General features: G+C 37.8%; 1 protein-coding gene across 2 annotated transcripts; it reads left to right on the forward strand.

Annotated features, from left to right (window-relative positions):
* The first annotated feature begins 1,151 nt into the window (after positions 1-1,151).
* LOC120347588 (uncharacterized) lies at positions 1,152-15,262 on the forward strand. 2 transcript variants are annotated; one of them, XR_013478931.1, is made up of 9 exons: positions 1,152-1,287; positions 1,871-2,732; positions 7,277-7,406; positions 7,954-8,021; positions 9,403-9,538; positions 10,021-10,109; positions 11,169-11,250; positions 11,847-12,438; positions 12,510-15,262. XR_013478931.1 is itself a non-coding variant. In XM_039417627.2 (8 exons), exons 2-8 carry the CDS (start codon positions 1,908-1,910, stop codon positions 11,957-11,959), a joined length of 1,443 nt encoding a protein of 480 aa, XP_039273561.2. In that variant the 5' UTR covers positions 1,152-1,287; positions 1,871-1,907; the 3' UTR covers positions 11,960-15,262. The 2 variants fall into 2 exon arrangements, 1 of the variants encoding a protein (XP_039273561.2); XM_039417627.2 differs by having other exon boundaries at positions 11,847-15,262.
* Positions 15,263-16,888: the final 1,626 nt, after the last annotated feature.

Here is a 16,888-nt window from a genome sequence, read left to right on the forward strand (position 1 = left end):
TATGATAACTATTAAAACTAGAAAAAATAGATCCCACAAGGATTAGTGTGTTTCAAATCAATTTATATTCAAATATATGCAAAACTGGTCATATTCGATGGCGATTGGAATTTCGTTATTACACTAAATGGCCTTTTTGTAAAAAAAACTGTAAAAATAGAGAAACTGTTAAAGACTTTTTCTCATTACCTTATCAAATGATTTGTTAACTGAATTACTGAATTCCTAATAAGGAACTAAATTTGTGAACTTCAGGAATTATATCAAGTTGAAATTTTTTCATTTTTCAAGATAATTTTATTTGAGCTCTGCCACGGTTTGACCAATTAAAAAATTATTGTATAGCAAACCAACTTTCATTTTTATCTTCTGAAAATACAAATGGAGAATTATCAAATCATTCTCAATATTCAACATATGCAAATCGTGTATACGGTAATATGTTGTTTTTATTTCTCCGGAAAACGACTTATGACGCAATTGGTGTTAATATCACACAGGAAATACTGGTTTTGAGGTTTAGGTTTTTGTGGTAAGCATTAGTAACGCCTTTGCTTACTGCATGTCTATATACTCTGCATCGGTTTGCAGGTTTGAATACTGTGGAAGATATTTACTGTATATCCAAAAATAACTATCTACACAATACACTTTGATTTACATAACTGCTTATCAGTTACGGCTTCCTCCATATTAAAGTCAACGCATGTGTAACAAATAGCGATTCCCATAAACCGCCATCCCTTACTTGAGATGGCAATAGAATATGATTTGCTATATGGCCATATCTTTTTCATCATTATTTCTAATCAGGGTAAATATGGAGGTCATGTCTTATGCGAAAAAAGTTTGCATAACTCGTAGAAATCGTATGTTTGTTTCAATATCACCAGTCAGTTACGGCATTCTTCACCATCAAGTTCATGCATCTGAACCGATTAATCTCTTAAATAACCCCATCAGGGGTGTAGCCAGGAGTTTTCAATGGGGGGGGGGGCTGAAATGGAAAAAAAAATACTATGTATGATACAAAAAAAGTGCTTGTTTTTACATTTCAAAAAAGGACCCCCGTAATGCTACTGCCCTGACCCCCATTCTGGACAGTTACTGGTGACTGGGGGTTCAGCACATAATAAAGCAGTCGTACCATCTATGATTATAAAAACTTACCAATTTTTACAGATAATATGGCTTAATTATTAAATATTTAAACTAGTTATCTACAACCGGCGTGTCCCTATTGAATTGGGTCCAGTCCTAACAAGATAGGAATCTTCAATACATAAGGTAGAATTTAATTTTTTATGCTTTATACACTGGTTACTCTGAACAAGGCTCTGTACAAGCAGATGCTCTTATGTTTAAGAGCCGCTGCAGTTTGGACGGAGTGGAATATTTCAGTTTGACTTTGTCTAGGCAGTGGTTCCCAAACTGGGGATAATTACTCCCGAGATAAGGTATTACCATAGGTCCTTCTAGTTGTCTTGGTTTAAAATTTTTGGATATGTCATTCCTGACGTCCATCTGACTAGGTCATCCAAAAATAGCAACACCACAATGTCACAGTGACGTAATGATGCCTGCCAAAATATAAGGACGCCTGTGCAAATCTCAGACAGTCACCCAAAATTAAGCAAGCTATGTTGTATATAATAAAGTCATAATCTCACTCATTTCCTCGTTGAAACTATCCCGATCTGGGAGACGCTATTTGGGGCAACTGTAACGATATTTTGGCAAGCTTTGTGACATTGTCAGATAGGAATAAAGCGCGCATAAATGGTTCATGCCATGTCCACTGGAAGTGTGTGTTGCACTGTACTGTATTGGACAAGCATGGGTATCCTGACTCTTTTTGTTTGTTTGACAGAATTTTTCCTCAATTGATTGCAAACAAGGAATAAATAATGGATTCACCAGGAAATGCCAGGGAGGATGCACCAAATCAAGTGAAAACTGTCACCGAACAAGTCTTGAGCCATCCCAATGGTGTCACAGATCGGAAAAGTGATGTCATTGTCGACAACAATGCCTCAAGTAAAAATGAATATGCCACAGATGGTAATAGTGATGTCACAAATAGAAATGACTACACAATAAAGTTTTCTCGTGGTGCCACAAATCGAAGTGACTATGACCATGGTGAGGCCATGGATAGTACAGATGGTGCCACGGTTAAGACTGTTACTTGTCACTCATGTAAACATAATATTAAGAGAGGAAATACACCCCAAGAAAATTCTTCACCTCAGGTCTCTAATTGTAATGGCCAAAGAACTTGCCCAGTAGACCAAACCCAAACGAACAGTAGCTCAAATATTTCAACTGACCTAAGTGTAACGAGTGGCCATGGCAACGCCATTGAAAAAAAAAATCACGATAATACCTGTGATGGACATATTTCTGCACAAAAATGCACAGAATGTATTTGCGCTTCTACCATAAAAGATACCACAGATAAATGTGACTGTGTCACGAAAAATGGTATCGGTGTCACAGAATGTGAACACGATGCCGAAGAAAACTCTAGTGACGTCACTGATAATGAGAATAGTATCACAAGCTCAGATGAGATGTTTTGTGATTGCAAAAGTATTATGTCATCACAAAGGTCTTTAAAAGACAACGAAAAAGGGGGAACTACAAACGGGGAGGAAATAAATTCGAAAAAACTCACAAAAAGTGTATCAGACTCGGCTTCAATTTGCACATACCCTACTCAAAGCACTCTGGTAAGTTGAAATTCAATCAGGATTTTATGTTTTTACTCTGAACAGAGCTCTGTACTTGCAGCCAACCCGCGGCCTAATTAATTAATTTGAGAATTCGTTAGATGACAATTTCCAACTCGGTTTTGAGACCCATCCTGGCTGCGCTCTGAAACCTTATCATTTTCTAACTTTAGTTGCAAATACAGCAACAAAATAAGGTTTTCAGGAACAGTATTTTACGCACTATAAGTCAGACTTTAATTTTATTTTGCACCGTAAACAGATTTTCTCATTCAAATTGAATACTTGTTTGTTTTGGACCTTTTTTAGATGATTTTAAATTTTGTTTAAACTGAGTTCATTTCTCCCATGATGTTCCAAGAACATATTAATTGAAGTCCCATACTATGATTGATGTGGTTCCCATCTTCAATTAATGGATTCCTCTGGGTATAAAATTAGGATTGATCAAGATAGTGATTAAGATATTGAGCTGTATGTGTGATGGCAAGGCTAGCTAAATTCAAATATTTTTGCTATTCCCTATAGTCTGAGAATGAGAAATATCATATTTGTTCTAAATTGGGCCCCTGTTAGGAGGAAAAGGCGTGGAAATGCCTAAAAACTAGGATGTAATCATATATTGACAACGTAACATGGCATCCAGAGTTATTGCTGCAACGAGCGAGTGAAATTTCGATTTTTAACGTAACATGAATCGTTAAATTTGCTCAAGGCACGGGCAGAAATGTCTAAAACAAATTCAATCATCTTTGACCTTGGGTTCTCATCCAAATTGAATTTTAAATTTTTCAATTCTTCATGTTAGCAATTCATGAATAATGCAAGGATGTATATCTTAGCTTTCTCTCATGCCGTAGATGTCACTGAGCATATGCCACGTTGGAATTCTTTGAATTATTAATGCCTTGTGGGGACGTCTAGTGGAATTAGTAATGGGTTTTTAGTGGTAATGCCGCTGCCATAAATCGTGGCAAATTTGTCGCTTTATTATCATAATGCCACAAATAATAATACAGATGCCACTGTTAACAACGAGTCACTTTGCCACACTTTGTTATGGTGATCTCACAAATTATATTTAATAATGCCACCGTTAATAACAATAATGCCACAAACAAAATATCTGGTGCCATACTTATGTTGTCTTGAATCAGATCATTTGTGCGAGAAAAGAGTTGCCTAATGAATTTTCAGTAGGGGCTTTGGTGTAGCCTAAGATACCAATATCTCCTGTGGAGATAGACATTGTTGTGTCACAATGGTGTCGGCAACAGGGGAAACAAATGCTTTTTGTTGCTAGATTATGCGAGTGAAAATGTGAAAAACTGATAATGCAAAAATTGTGACCTTCGAGATCCGCAATGATGATGTTGAAGAATAAGATTTAATAACATTGGCATGCGTTTATCAGTCGAGTTAAAGCAAATCTCATGGGATTTGAGGAGACAAACATTAATTAATATTTGACTGAATGTCGAATAACTTGTATGAAGCACATTTTGTGAAATTTGAACTCTAGTTAGAGCTCTTGGCCACCTAAAAGAAGCACAGACCAATTGAAGGAGACCCCAATACTAGATGCAAAACTGATTTTAATAATGCAATTTTGTTTGCATACTTTTCCCTGTGTAAGAAAATTCCTCATTCTTCCTAGTTCCATTACCCGATAAATTTATTTTACAGGGTGTTTTCACCTCTTATGCTTGAATTGTTTGATCAAAATGAGATTTCAGGTCTACTAATCAAAATATACCTTGCCATGACGCCGTCAAAAATAGTGACTGGTATTCTTCTATAAAAGATTACATGCCGTACTACGTTGTTTTGGCCTTCATGTTCATATATTTGGGCATCTCTCTTTTGTTTTAAGATGTATTCAGAATAGTGAATTAGTGGATTTTGGGCCCTCCAGAAGTATGTGTACCAATATGAAGGTAACCAATTTTGTTTGCCTACTTTACATCAAGTTGCCTACTTTACATCAATTCACTTGGCTAACACAGACAGTCCCGAACTCGTAATAGAACTAAAATATGGAAAATCGAAATAAAAGTATGGCCTAACCCTAACCTGGTACACACACTACGACAGTACCTGTTCATTACAACCCCCATATTATACATCCCATAAATAGCAAAACCTATTATAATATTCAAGTACCATAAGCACTCAACATCAACTAGAAACCCATAAATAGCAACAAAACTCATAATTTTTATTCAATAAGTATAATGCATAAGCGGAAATTAGATTTGAAAATAGCATTTGCTTCTTATTATATTGATTATTCTCATTGATTTTATGAATGACAGCTGCATGTTATGGTCATAGGTTGTGTAGGTGGAATCAATAATACCTATTCCTGTGATACACTTTAGTGTTTATTGATGTTTTTCTGGGCGCTTCAGAAGTACGCGTACCAATATGGAGTTAACTAATTTTGTTCGCCTACTTAACATCAAGTTGTGTAAAGGGACTGAGATGTAAACGAGAATATCGGTTGGAAACCGAAGACTTATCGATCGAGAGTTAGGGGATCCCCCAAAACAGAAACTGCGGTTTTGATTCATCCGATCTTGTAACTTGCGCACTGCGCATCGCACACACACTCGGCGGATCTCAAAATTCTCTCGCTTTACAAAAATCTAGATCACTTGATCACTAATTGATTGATAACTCGCTAATTATACGACACAATTCGTCCAAAATCAATAGGCTTTTGGTTCGACATATGATGAATGCACATGCAAAATCTGGAGCAGATTCAATCTCGCTTTCGTGAGATATCGCGTGCATCTAACAGACAGACAGACAAATACCTATCAACATACTTACCGATTAAAATCGATAAGTAATGACCTCTAGCGAAAGTCTTTTTGTTCAGCATTACATATCAAATTCATTACACCAGTGGATCCCAATCTTTTATGGCCTGAGCCATCTTGGCTTGGCTGCCATCTTGGAGGCCTTGGCCCCCTGTTTATCATTCCATTTTTATAGGGTTATTTTGATTGATACATTCCAAATCCCATTATGTTCAAACAATTCATGCTCAACAAAGTGAAAACACCCTGTGAAATCACTTTATTTAGCAATTAAACTAGGAATAACGGGGAGTTTTCGTGTCGAGGAAAAAGTAAAATCAGTTTTGCACCTGGCATTGTGGCCCTCCTTCAACTGCTCTGTGGCAGCTGCATTACACCCTGGTTAATGTGGTGAGCACAGGAATTTAATGCTGAGATTTTGAATCTGTGATGCTGACACAGTTGGGTCAAAAGTTTACGCTTTAATTAACCACTAAGCAAAGATGGCCAAAACTGTATATTTTACTATTTTGGATACATATATTAATATTTTGCTTACATCTTAAACGACACAAATATAAAAGGTCATTGATTTCTCAGTGTTGTTTTTTACCAGTTGAGATATCAAACATTTTGATCTGGTTGTCTAACGATTCAAAATCCTCGATTATTGAATAAAAATGTTCTAAATTATTGCTAAATTCAAATATTTACTTTATCGAATCCAATATAATGAATTTTGAGTGCTCCCGAAGTATGTGAACTAAGATGGCGGACACCGGAATGTAGTGTGTGTACCAGTCAGGGTTAGGCCATAATTTTATTTCCCTTTTTCTTTATTTTAGTTCCATTACGAGTTCGACGACTAGCCAAGTGACTCCCCTAGTATTTGTACCTGAAATTATGGCCTAATCCTAACCTGGTACACATACTGCGCTCCGGTGGCCGCCATCTTGGTTCCCATACTTCGGGAGTACCGAATTTTGAATATATTTGATTCATTTTGGACATCCACTAAGCCAGGGGTGCACAACCTTTTTGCTTTTGGCGTCCACATTGCATTTATTTGTATTCAATACGGCCTCCAGGGGTTGAAGGCGGGCGAATTTTTTGACTTTTATGACATCATAAGCGTGTATTTGACCCATGCGAGGTGCAGTCTGCCCAATTATGAAGTATGTAGGACTACTTGGAAGTATAATATTCGCATTTTAAACGGATTTTTCTTTTCGGTGGACCTGTTCTTGAGCAGATATATTGCAGCAAGTTGCATAATGGTTGTACAATTTGGAAAAAAATCGAAAGTTGGGGAGGGGGAGGGGCGGTCACCCCCATTTACTTGTCCCTGGAAGTATAATGAAATGTCAAATATTTTAATGAATTCATTCTATAAAAGTTTGCAAAGCATTGTAGCAATTTAATGACTCCCTTGGTCTTGCATGTGGGCTGCCGAAACGTGTGATCAACCTGAAACGTGAAAGGAAATCCCCAATAGCAAATACACCATCCAGATTGTCCGGCATCGTGTCGTTTGACTTTTTTGCAGCGCTTCTGTTTTGCTGTTTTGCTTTGCTACGCCAGCATAGCTGCCAAATCCTATATTTTGACTTTTTGTTCATAGGATTTCGTATGTGGACGGCCACACTATTTTTTCACGAGGGCCGCAGGTTGTGCACCGTTGCACTAAGCCTTTCATTGAATTTGAGTATAACTTTTGTTCAACTTTCCATTTTTCAGATGGATTTCTGTAGAATATGTCACTGTGAAGGAGACGCAGAGATTGGTCCGTTGATCGCCCCTTGTTATTGTCGTGGGAGTCTACGCTACGTTCATCAGGCTTGTTTACAACAGTGGATCAAGAGCTCAGGTAAAACTGGTTTGCTATTCCTATACTTCACATGGACTGGTAGCTGATTTGCAGGGTCGAATATTGTGGCGATTATTATAGGCTTATCAATGTAGAGTGGTTCACACAATCACGGCAATCATGATTTAATATGGTCCCCCGAACTCGAGTGAAATGTTTAACACTTTTTGTTTTATATCCTAGCGTTTTAGTTACCGCCAATTGTTACCTCATTATCACAGTTTAAACGCATGTATATTCGTAACAATTCAATTATACCACCAGCTTAATTATATGTACCAGTATTCGCCCCTTGCCGCCATAAATTCCCTTTACAGTTTCAATTTTGTTATGAAGTCAGTTCTCAATATATCTCAATTAGGTTTGTTGTATTTCAGACAGATATTGTTTAAGTATTTTCACTTCATTTAATACATCTGTGAGGGCCAAAACAGTTTATGGTATCGATAAATTCCCTATGCAATTTAAAAAAAAAAGGACTTTATGGACACCCAATATTATATTATTCGTTTTAGCCAATGTCATTCAGATATACTTTGCATTTCAGACTCCAGACACTGCGAGCTGTGTGGTTACCAGTTTATAATGGATTTAAAGTTGATGCCTTTTCGGAAAGTATGTTCATTGTTCGTTTGTCAATATTCACTAGTACAAAAGTAGGTAATGCTCAAACTCCTGAGGTGGCTTTTCACGCATGAATTCACAAGGTCACAAATGTCGGTGTGGCTCAACGGGCTAAGCGTTAGGAATACGCTTGACACCGCACCTCTAATTACTCTGCGTGGGTTCGCAGGTTCGAATCCCATGCAGGGATGGTTATGTGCAAGAGGATTGCTGGACTCCTCGCTGCCGTATGGTGGTTCACATAACCGCTGGTCGGTTACGGCTTCCTCCATCACCAAGTCCAGGCTTCCGAAAACAAACAATATAACTAATCCCATACCCGACTTGGAATGGTAACTGGACGAGAGGCCGTGGTTCGTCGTATGGATAAGCCGTCTTATCGGCTTTCCTCTCCCCTGGGATAAATATGTAAATCCTATTCTATTTGACAAACCCAATTCATAGAGTCACGATCAATTTTTTGGTGAATTGTCAATGTGGTGTAATAACGTCAGTTTTTTTTATTTATAAGATATTTCACCTTTCCACGCACATACTTATTTTTTAATAATACGGTTATTAATTTAATAACCTTACTCAGGCAAACCATTTTAGTAAAATTGATTTTAATAAGGAGAAACGCCCTGTAATAACATTTAATTACAGAAGCAAATGTCACTCCTTTATGAATGTATAGCAGTAAGCCGTGTTTTGCTACATTTTTTTTTCTGACTATTTCATAGGGTTTAAATATTTTGTATGCGTCTCGGTGAAGGGAAAGCCGATATGATATCTTGTTGCAATCCACGTCTTGTAATATCTAATAAGTACAGAAAGTGCCCCATTACGCAGATATAGCACTAAGCAAGCAGTTCTCAACCGGGGCTCGTGGCCTGCCATGGGGGTCACCAGGCGGTTGGGGGGGAACCACAATGCTAGGCACAAGATTGGAAAATCCTGAAGTATGTGCACCAAGATGTCGCATAACCTGGTACACAACCTGAGTTCAGGTTGTGCGCCATCCTGGTGCACATACTTCAGGAGGTCCCAAAACTAATTTTACTTTTTCCTCTACAAGATTACTCATTGTTCTTCCCAGTTTCATAGCTTGATAAGGTTATTTCACAGGGTGTTTTCGTTTTGTTGAGAATGAATTGTTTGAACATAATGGGATTTGGAATATGACAATCAGAATAACACTATAAATGCCACTGAAACGATAAACAGGAGGCCATGAGTGCTGAAAGCCTCTCCCCAGACGAAAACTAAATATCTTATCCTCTTCAACAATTCTGTTTTATCACTAACTGACATGCTGCGACTCATCATACGATCAAGCCCTCTAATCATTTTTTAACTCCTCCAAAATCTAAAAATCTTTATTTTTTTCTAGTGGAAGAAACTAACAATGTCAACAACAGAGAGAAGGAAGATCATGTTCAGCGTTATGTTCCATGTCATTGCCATAACCTGTGTGATTTGGTCTCTCTATGTATTGATTGAAAGGACGGCCAATGAGATTAAAGTTGGTGAGTGTTTTCATATTGTTTTACTCTGAGCATCTAATAAGTGACATGTAGGTAGCGGCCATTTTTAGACAAATTAGAATCTTTGCTTATTGCTTTTTTATGAGGTGTTTTTCAAATTTTACTCCCAGCTAGGCTTTAGAAATATACATGAACGGGATTACGACTTGGCATAACACTATCTAAGGATCTATTAAAGATGAAACTAAAATAGATTCTATGAATAGTACGGAGGAAATAAAGACTTCTGATATAGACGAAGTAAGGTATTCAACAAATAAGGTTGGTAATCACTGCACTAGGTTATCGTGCTCACTTGGACTTAAGACGAAGCTTTAATAATAACCAACTAGTGGTTAACGTGAACCATCCTGCAAACCATCCACATAATCGTCCCCTATAATAGGGATTCTCAAACTCACATCTACTTTTTGTTACAATCTGGCCGGTTTACTTAATAATAATCTATCTTCAATATATTTCAGGAAAACTTCAATGGCCATTCTGGACCAAACTAGTCGTTGTCGCCATTGGCTTCACCGGAGGTCTTGTGTTCATGTACGTACAATGCAAGGTATGTATAATACAGCTAGCTGGGGGTACACATAACCCAGGGGTGGGTAAATTACCGCTTGTGGTATCGTAATGACCCCTATTGTGTTACATTGTGCTTCTTTTTATTATAAAAACGTTAGCCTAGCTGTTGGACCAGATGTTGTAAATAAAATGTTTTGAGTCGCCGGCCCAGTAACCAAGTCTACTAACTGTAACTGGCCAACTCAGAAAAGTAATTGCCCATCCCTGCTTTACACCAGAAAGGTTGAAAACCACTAGTCTATACCAGGGCTACTCAACTGGCGGACTGCGGTCCGAATCTGGACCTTTCGGGTATTCGATTCCGACCGTGCATAATTCTTTATTTTGAATCATTAGCCCCACTTTTGAAGTTTCCTTTTATAAAATCACATCTATAGATTTAAAAATATATATGAAAAGAACTATAACGCCATAATAAACAATCTTGATTAGCAAATAATCAGTAGTCGGCCTAGGAATTGCGTGTTTATTGATGCCGAAATCTAATTTCTGGAAAGTCCGGACCCAAATATTTTTGAAGTTTTGTATGCGGACCTTCAGTTAAAATAGTTGGGCAGCTTTGGTCTATGCCATAGTGAGTGGTTGTGTTTAATTTCAATTGATTAGAAAACCATTTTTTGTGTTGTTTGTTCGTCGATCTTTTCAGCAAACTCGGTGCTCAGCTAAAGGCTTACCAGCGCGACGTGCTTCCATCGCATCTCTATATATTTTAAAGGATTGCTCCCTTGTTCTTAACCAACGGCGCCACAGAGCAGTTGGAAGGGGACACAATGCTAGCCGCAGAACTAATTTTAAATTCACTTTACATGAAAACTCCCCTTTCTTCCTAGAATCGTAGTCTCATTGCTGATATTTCACAGGGTGTTTTCACTTTGTTAATTAAGCATAGATTGTTTGACCATAATGAGATTTGGATTCTAACAATCAAAATCTCACTATAAAGATAAACAGGGGGACATGAGGGCTAAAAACCTCCGGAAGGGGCCCATGTCAAGGTTGGGAACCACTGCTTTATACTTTCTCTCCTCTTTTCCAGGTGTATGTTCAACTGTGGAAACGTCTCAAAGCTCACAACAGAGTTATATTTGTAAAGAGTAATTCTCCTGATGAGGCGAATGGTGCGTATTTCAGCTTTTTACGGATCTTTGTTTATAAACAATATATATCAATCGAGAGAATCTGTGGTTATTCGCATCTCTTATAGCTAAATAATTTTGTGTTATGATGTCATAAAACCCCAGAATGATGTCATAAAACCCTAAAACTAGATTCATAGATTTTGGAGTTAAATTTTCTATCATACATATTATGTCAGTCAGAAATAATTAGAAACAACAATTTGATGCGAAACCCTTGAATGTCATTCACAGAACACCGGTGTTCCTCAGAACACTGGCTGAAAATCATTTTATTAGTTTGCAAGTTTTCAACAGAAACACTTTCTCCGGTACCCCCGAAGTATGTGAACCAAGATGACGGACACCGGAACCTAGTAGTATGCGTTCCAGGTTAGGGTTAGGCCATCATTTCTGGTACAAATACTACAGGAGTCACTTGACTAGTCTGCGAACTTGTAATAGAACTAAAATAAGGAAAATTGGAATCCCTAACCTGGTACACATACGACGTTCCGGTGTCTGCCATCTTGGTTCACATACTTCATGAGTATCCTTTCTCCTGGGATTTGTTTTAATTAAACTTTCATGTTTTTCAGCGGATACCCCATTAGATGATGACGTCTCAGTCCAAAGTTCAAACGAAGTAACCTCACCTCAGCATCGAGATAATGATGCAGTGATTGTGGAGATTCAACAAAACCAAGTTTAGCGACTCACACTGGGTCTTTGCACAAACTTTCATATTGGAAACCAAAACAAGTCCAGGCTCAATGAAAGCTGTTTTCCCGACGAATAAGTCTACCCGGCAAATAAGACGAAGCCTATTTTTAGCACTGAATAAGAGGGTTTTTTCATATAACCCTCCAATGAGACGGGAAGATAAATTGCTTCTCTGTTGGTCATGTTTTGGGAGACCAAAAATAAGCGACCCCATGAAAAGTAAAACAAACATAGCCACCCAATAAGACCCCCCTCCAAATAAAATAATGCTAAAAAATTGGGTCCAGAAAAGCGACTTATTAGCCGAAAAATACGGTATTTATTAATAATGCTCACGCCGCATTTCCTCGAAAATGAGATAGTGTCTTGTTCCAATTTTCTTTCAAAAGATAACACTAGGGCTTACTTTTGGGGGGTGTCTCTTATTTTCATTTACCTCAGGTTACTGAACCTCTTTCTCTCTCACATGTTTTAGATTAATCATTCAAAACATGTAGAAGAGATTCCTTGCTTATATTGAAATCATTTTTTAAATTCAGGCTAGGTTTTATTTTGGGGGAAACACGGTACTTAGGCCTAGCATGTCTCATACTGGAGACCTGCACTGGTTACCAAGAGGATTTTGCATTACTGATTGCTCTTACTGAGGCACTGCACAAGTTCCGTTCAAAATTCTGAATTAATAGATAATAGTGGACTCTTACTGCAGCTTCTGCAAGTTACTATTTTAGGTACTGTATTTCTCCGTGTAACACGCACCCGTGTATATTACGCAGGGCTCATTTAGGGTGTGGATTGTATGAAGATACAAGGGTCCATGCATAATACGCATGGCCGAATTCCGTCACTCAAACCGCCTCAAACTCTTATATGGCCACGGCAATCTATTTACAGCTGCTACAAGCTTGTAGAAGATGGTGCAAAACAAGTTGTGCTATGGTACATAGCGTTTCTATGATATGACACTATGATTCATGTTGTGCTAAGGTGCCTCACTTCACCTATAACCTCTTGAATGCTTTTCCCAAGGCTTTAGAAAATGAGATTTTATTTGAAAAAAAAAATGGTGCAACGATCTGTGATTTAGTTCTTCGTATTTATAAGTTTTTCGCACTATTATCTGTGGGGCCTTGTATGGTATTGTGCTCCACAGCCTCCACTATATGTATCTATACCTTAATGAACCCATTTTGTAGTTAGTTACCACAAAACCTTTTTTATTAAAAAAAATGAGTCATTACTTTGTGTTTCTATTATTGATAATATTATCCGTAACATGGTGCCACACTTTTTATATGGCCATCAGCATTATCACTATCCTAAAATTATGTCCATTTTCGAATTAGTTGGTACAAATTTGTCAATTTTGCATTGCAGTTTCAATTTGTTCTATCGATTGTTTTTTCTATGGGACTTCCTGCTTATCTCTGCTTTCTTGCTTTTGCTGGGTGATTCACATACATATAATGCAAGGATGCTGTAGCAAGATCTAAGGTACTACAGAAGTATGTGCACCAAGATGGCGGACACAGGAACGTACTATGTGTACCAGGTTAGGTCATAATTTCAGGTACAAATACTTGGAGAGGATTGGCTAGTCCCCGAACTCATGATAGAACTAAAATAGGGAAAATTGGAATAAAATTATGACCTAACCCTAACCTGGTACATATACTACATTCCAGTGTCCGCCATCTTGGTTCACATACTTCGGGAGCGCAGAATCAAGTCATTCACTGAGTTACGCATTATTTGAGTGACAGTCATTTCATAGAGATGTCTCAAGGTTCATGGTAAACGATGACTTCTTCCATGTTCAAAGACGTTTATAAACTCTCTACAGTAGTTTAGTGGTTTAAAAGTTGGGGGGGGGGGGCATGATTGCTAAAACCTTCCAGAAGGGGGCCACGACCCATAAAAAGTTGGGTAGTGTGATGGGTGAATTTATTGGGTGTTATTGGAATTGGGATGAAAAGTATTTTGGATAATTTAAATAGTGTGTTTTAAAAGAGCAGGAATTTAAAATTCCTTTTTTTTTTTGTTCAAGAGAAATGGAATTTTTTTTTTCTGTAAATTTTTTACTTTCATATTGAAATTATGTGTTATATCAAATATACTGCGTAATACTTTTACTATGATTTTACCGTTCAAAAAATTCAGTAAATTATTTTTGCATTTGAAATCTATTATTCGCATTAATTTCATTAAAAAATTTTCTAACTCCTCGACCAGGGGTTCTTAAAGTATGGGGCCTTGACTCAATCATGAACCATGCCGAAGTTATTCAAATCTGTTGAAATTTATTTTCGAAAATCAATCGCAACTTAATTATTGCGGCATTTCATTTGGCTTGACCTCAAAATAATTGGTTTATTGTGTCTTGTCTATTTCACACAAACCAAATCGGAAAACACATTTTCCCGATGTTTGGGTCGCGAGATTTTCATAAAACTCATAAGACATAAATTTTATTGATATTCCCATATTTAAAAATTCTATTATTGAAATAAAATCTTAATTTTTGTCAAATTTAGCCAATTTGCTGCAAAAAACTTATCTGGCATTAGATCTTTTAGAAAAGGAATTCAAGAATGTTTATTTAAATTGATTTCTTGGAAATAATGTTAGACCGTACACAATTTATTCTGAAAAGCATTCTGGGTTAGCTGTCTATTAGGCTTTCCTCTCCCCCTAGATATTTATAAAATTGTTTGCTACCTAAACATGTATTACCGTTTTTTTCTCTTGTTCCCTTTCTGCAGTATTTTTGGTGCTCCCGAAGTATGTGAACCAAGATGGCGGACACCGGAACATAGCATGTGTACCAGGTTGGGCCATAATTTTAGGTACAAATACTACAGGAGCCACTTGGCTAGTCGTCGAACTCGTAATAGAACTAAAATTATGTCCTGACCCTAATATGGTACACATACTATGTTCCGGTGTCCGCCATCTTGGTTCACATACTTCGGGAGTATCGTATTTCTTATATTTATTTCGCTTTTATAAACTGTTGGTAATTTCCTACTAGTGGAAAAGCCACATGGAACATAGGCATGAGCATGTACCTACTGTATATGCACGAAGCCGCTGATATATAAAGGGCTGCTATACCGCTTTGCGGGACCACAAAATCTTACCACTTCATCCCCCTAATTGTAAATTTAAAAACCTTCTTTATTTTCTTTCCGTCATGTTTCCATTTTGTATCAGTATTACAAGTACAGTTTCAATGTCCAGTTAGTTTAGAATGTTTTGTTATGAAGGGGAAAATTTGGTGACTCGTTTGAAACATGAGTGAACTGAAAACATATACCGGTACAACTCGCATGAGGACGAATGGTTAAAACTGGATAGGTGGGTGCGCTGTCTCAGTGGAAAGATCTGACATGGGCGAACTATGGCCCGCGGGCCAAATCTGGCCCGTCGGGTAATTCAATCTGGCCCACCTGATGCTGCCAGAACCAAACTAAAGCCGAATTTTGATGTTTTGGCTGAAAAATAACTCAATGAATTTGTGAGATTGCGATTAAATTTAGTTTATATACGAGATTCATTGTTTTTCACGTTTGCTTTGTAACATTATAAATATTGTTTATAAAATGTAACTTTCCACGTCACACTTACATGGCCCGCCAGTATAGATGGGCAAAATTTTTAAGCCCCTGGTACAAAAAACCTTGCCCACCCCTGGGTTAGAGCAAGGGCTAGGTATATGGTTCGAAATCACAGTGGCTCCAGCTCCGTCGCTTCGTTTTTGTACAACTGAGCTGGGCTCAGGCTCCATACACATTCAGGTTTTTAGGTAAGACCTGTACCACGAAATGCCTGCTCAAATGCAGCTTCGTGGTAGCAGGACTCAAACTATGATATAAGGGTTTCGAAAGTAGAATTTTGAATACCGGTATATATTTCTGTATCATACGTAGCAATTTTTCGTAGCTTGAAACGCTTTTTAGACACTCCAAGCGCATGAAAACCCCCTTTTTCCGGCTTTCGGTAGTACCCGCTAGAGGTAAGATCGGGCCCGTGGGTATTAAACCGGACCTGAGCCCGCCTGATTAACTGGATTTGCAGGCCCGACCCGAGCCGGTTATGGTAAAGTATTGGAAGAATATTTTTGGGATTCAAAAGTAGAGGAAAATTCCATTAAAGCTTCTTCTCTGTTTTATTCCTATTATTCATTCCTCTGTTTAGTATCCACACATAGATTTTTTTAAAAACATATTTATTACAAAAAAGTCAGCGATAGAGAAGCCCGACCCAAACGTAATGATTGTCATTTCAGGCCTGACCCGAACTTAATGATTAATATTTCAGACCAGAGATCTTAGCTCTAGTACCCGCTGACTGTTGCGTTCTAACTTGGCAATCAGAAATTTCAGACCTGTTCCTGTTGGCGTCTCAGGTTACAAATGTCTGGTTCAAGTTCCATGCCCACCACCTCAAATTTGCTCAAAGCAAGGACTAGAGCCCTTAACAAGGGGTGGAAAAGAGTACCGTACTGATAGAAGAGTTGTAAGTTTGCTCAAAGCAAGGTCCCGAGTCCTGTTATGATGTTAGCACACTACACCCGACTTCTTACCACTGTCCTGGAACTTCTCTATACTGAATTATTCTCCTGATTTTACTTCTAGGAAAGCTGAGTTAACTATGTTGCAATCTAACAAAGATAGGCTACTTATACGTTATACATACAACTTAGACATGCCCGACCCAAAGCGTATATATAATATAATAGGGCCCGACCCAAGCATGATCTCTGGCTTCTAATACTCGCATATCATTGTATCGTTCGTATACTGTGAAACAAGACGTCTCATGTTACATCATAATACATTTGTAGAAATCCTATGATGCGTCACAATACGTATGTACACAATTGAAAATTGTCATCTTTGTTTACGGCGTAAACGAC

The sequence above is a fragment of the Styela clava genome, chromosome 11 (assembly GCF_964204865.1).
Source record: "Styela clava chromosome 11, kaStyClav1.hap1.2, whole genome shotgun sequence".
In the NCBI taxonomy this organism is placed as follows: Eukaryota; Metazoa; Chordata; class Ascidiacea; order Stolidobranchia; family Styelidae; genus Styela; species Styela clava.

Excerpts from the sequence above, each read along its gene's own strand:
- LOC120347588 (XM_039417627.2), top strand. The coding sequence starts at position 1,908 with ATGGATTCACCAGGAAATGCCAGGGAGGATGCACCAAATCAAGTGAAA. Across the intron at positions 8,022-9,402 it reads AGTTGATGCCTTTTCGGAAA|TGGAAGAAACTAACAATGTC; the intron begins GTATGTTCATTG and ends ATTTTTTTCTAG. Across the intron at positions 11,251-11,846 it reads TTCTCCTGATGAGGCGAATG|CGGATACCCCATTAGATGAT; the intron begins GTGCGTATTTCA and ends CATGTTTTTCAG.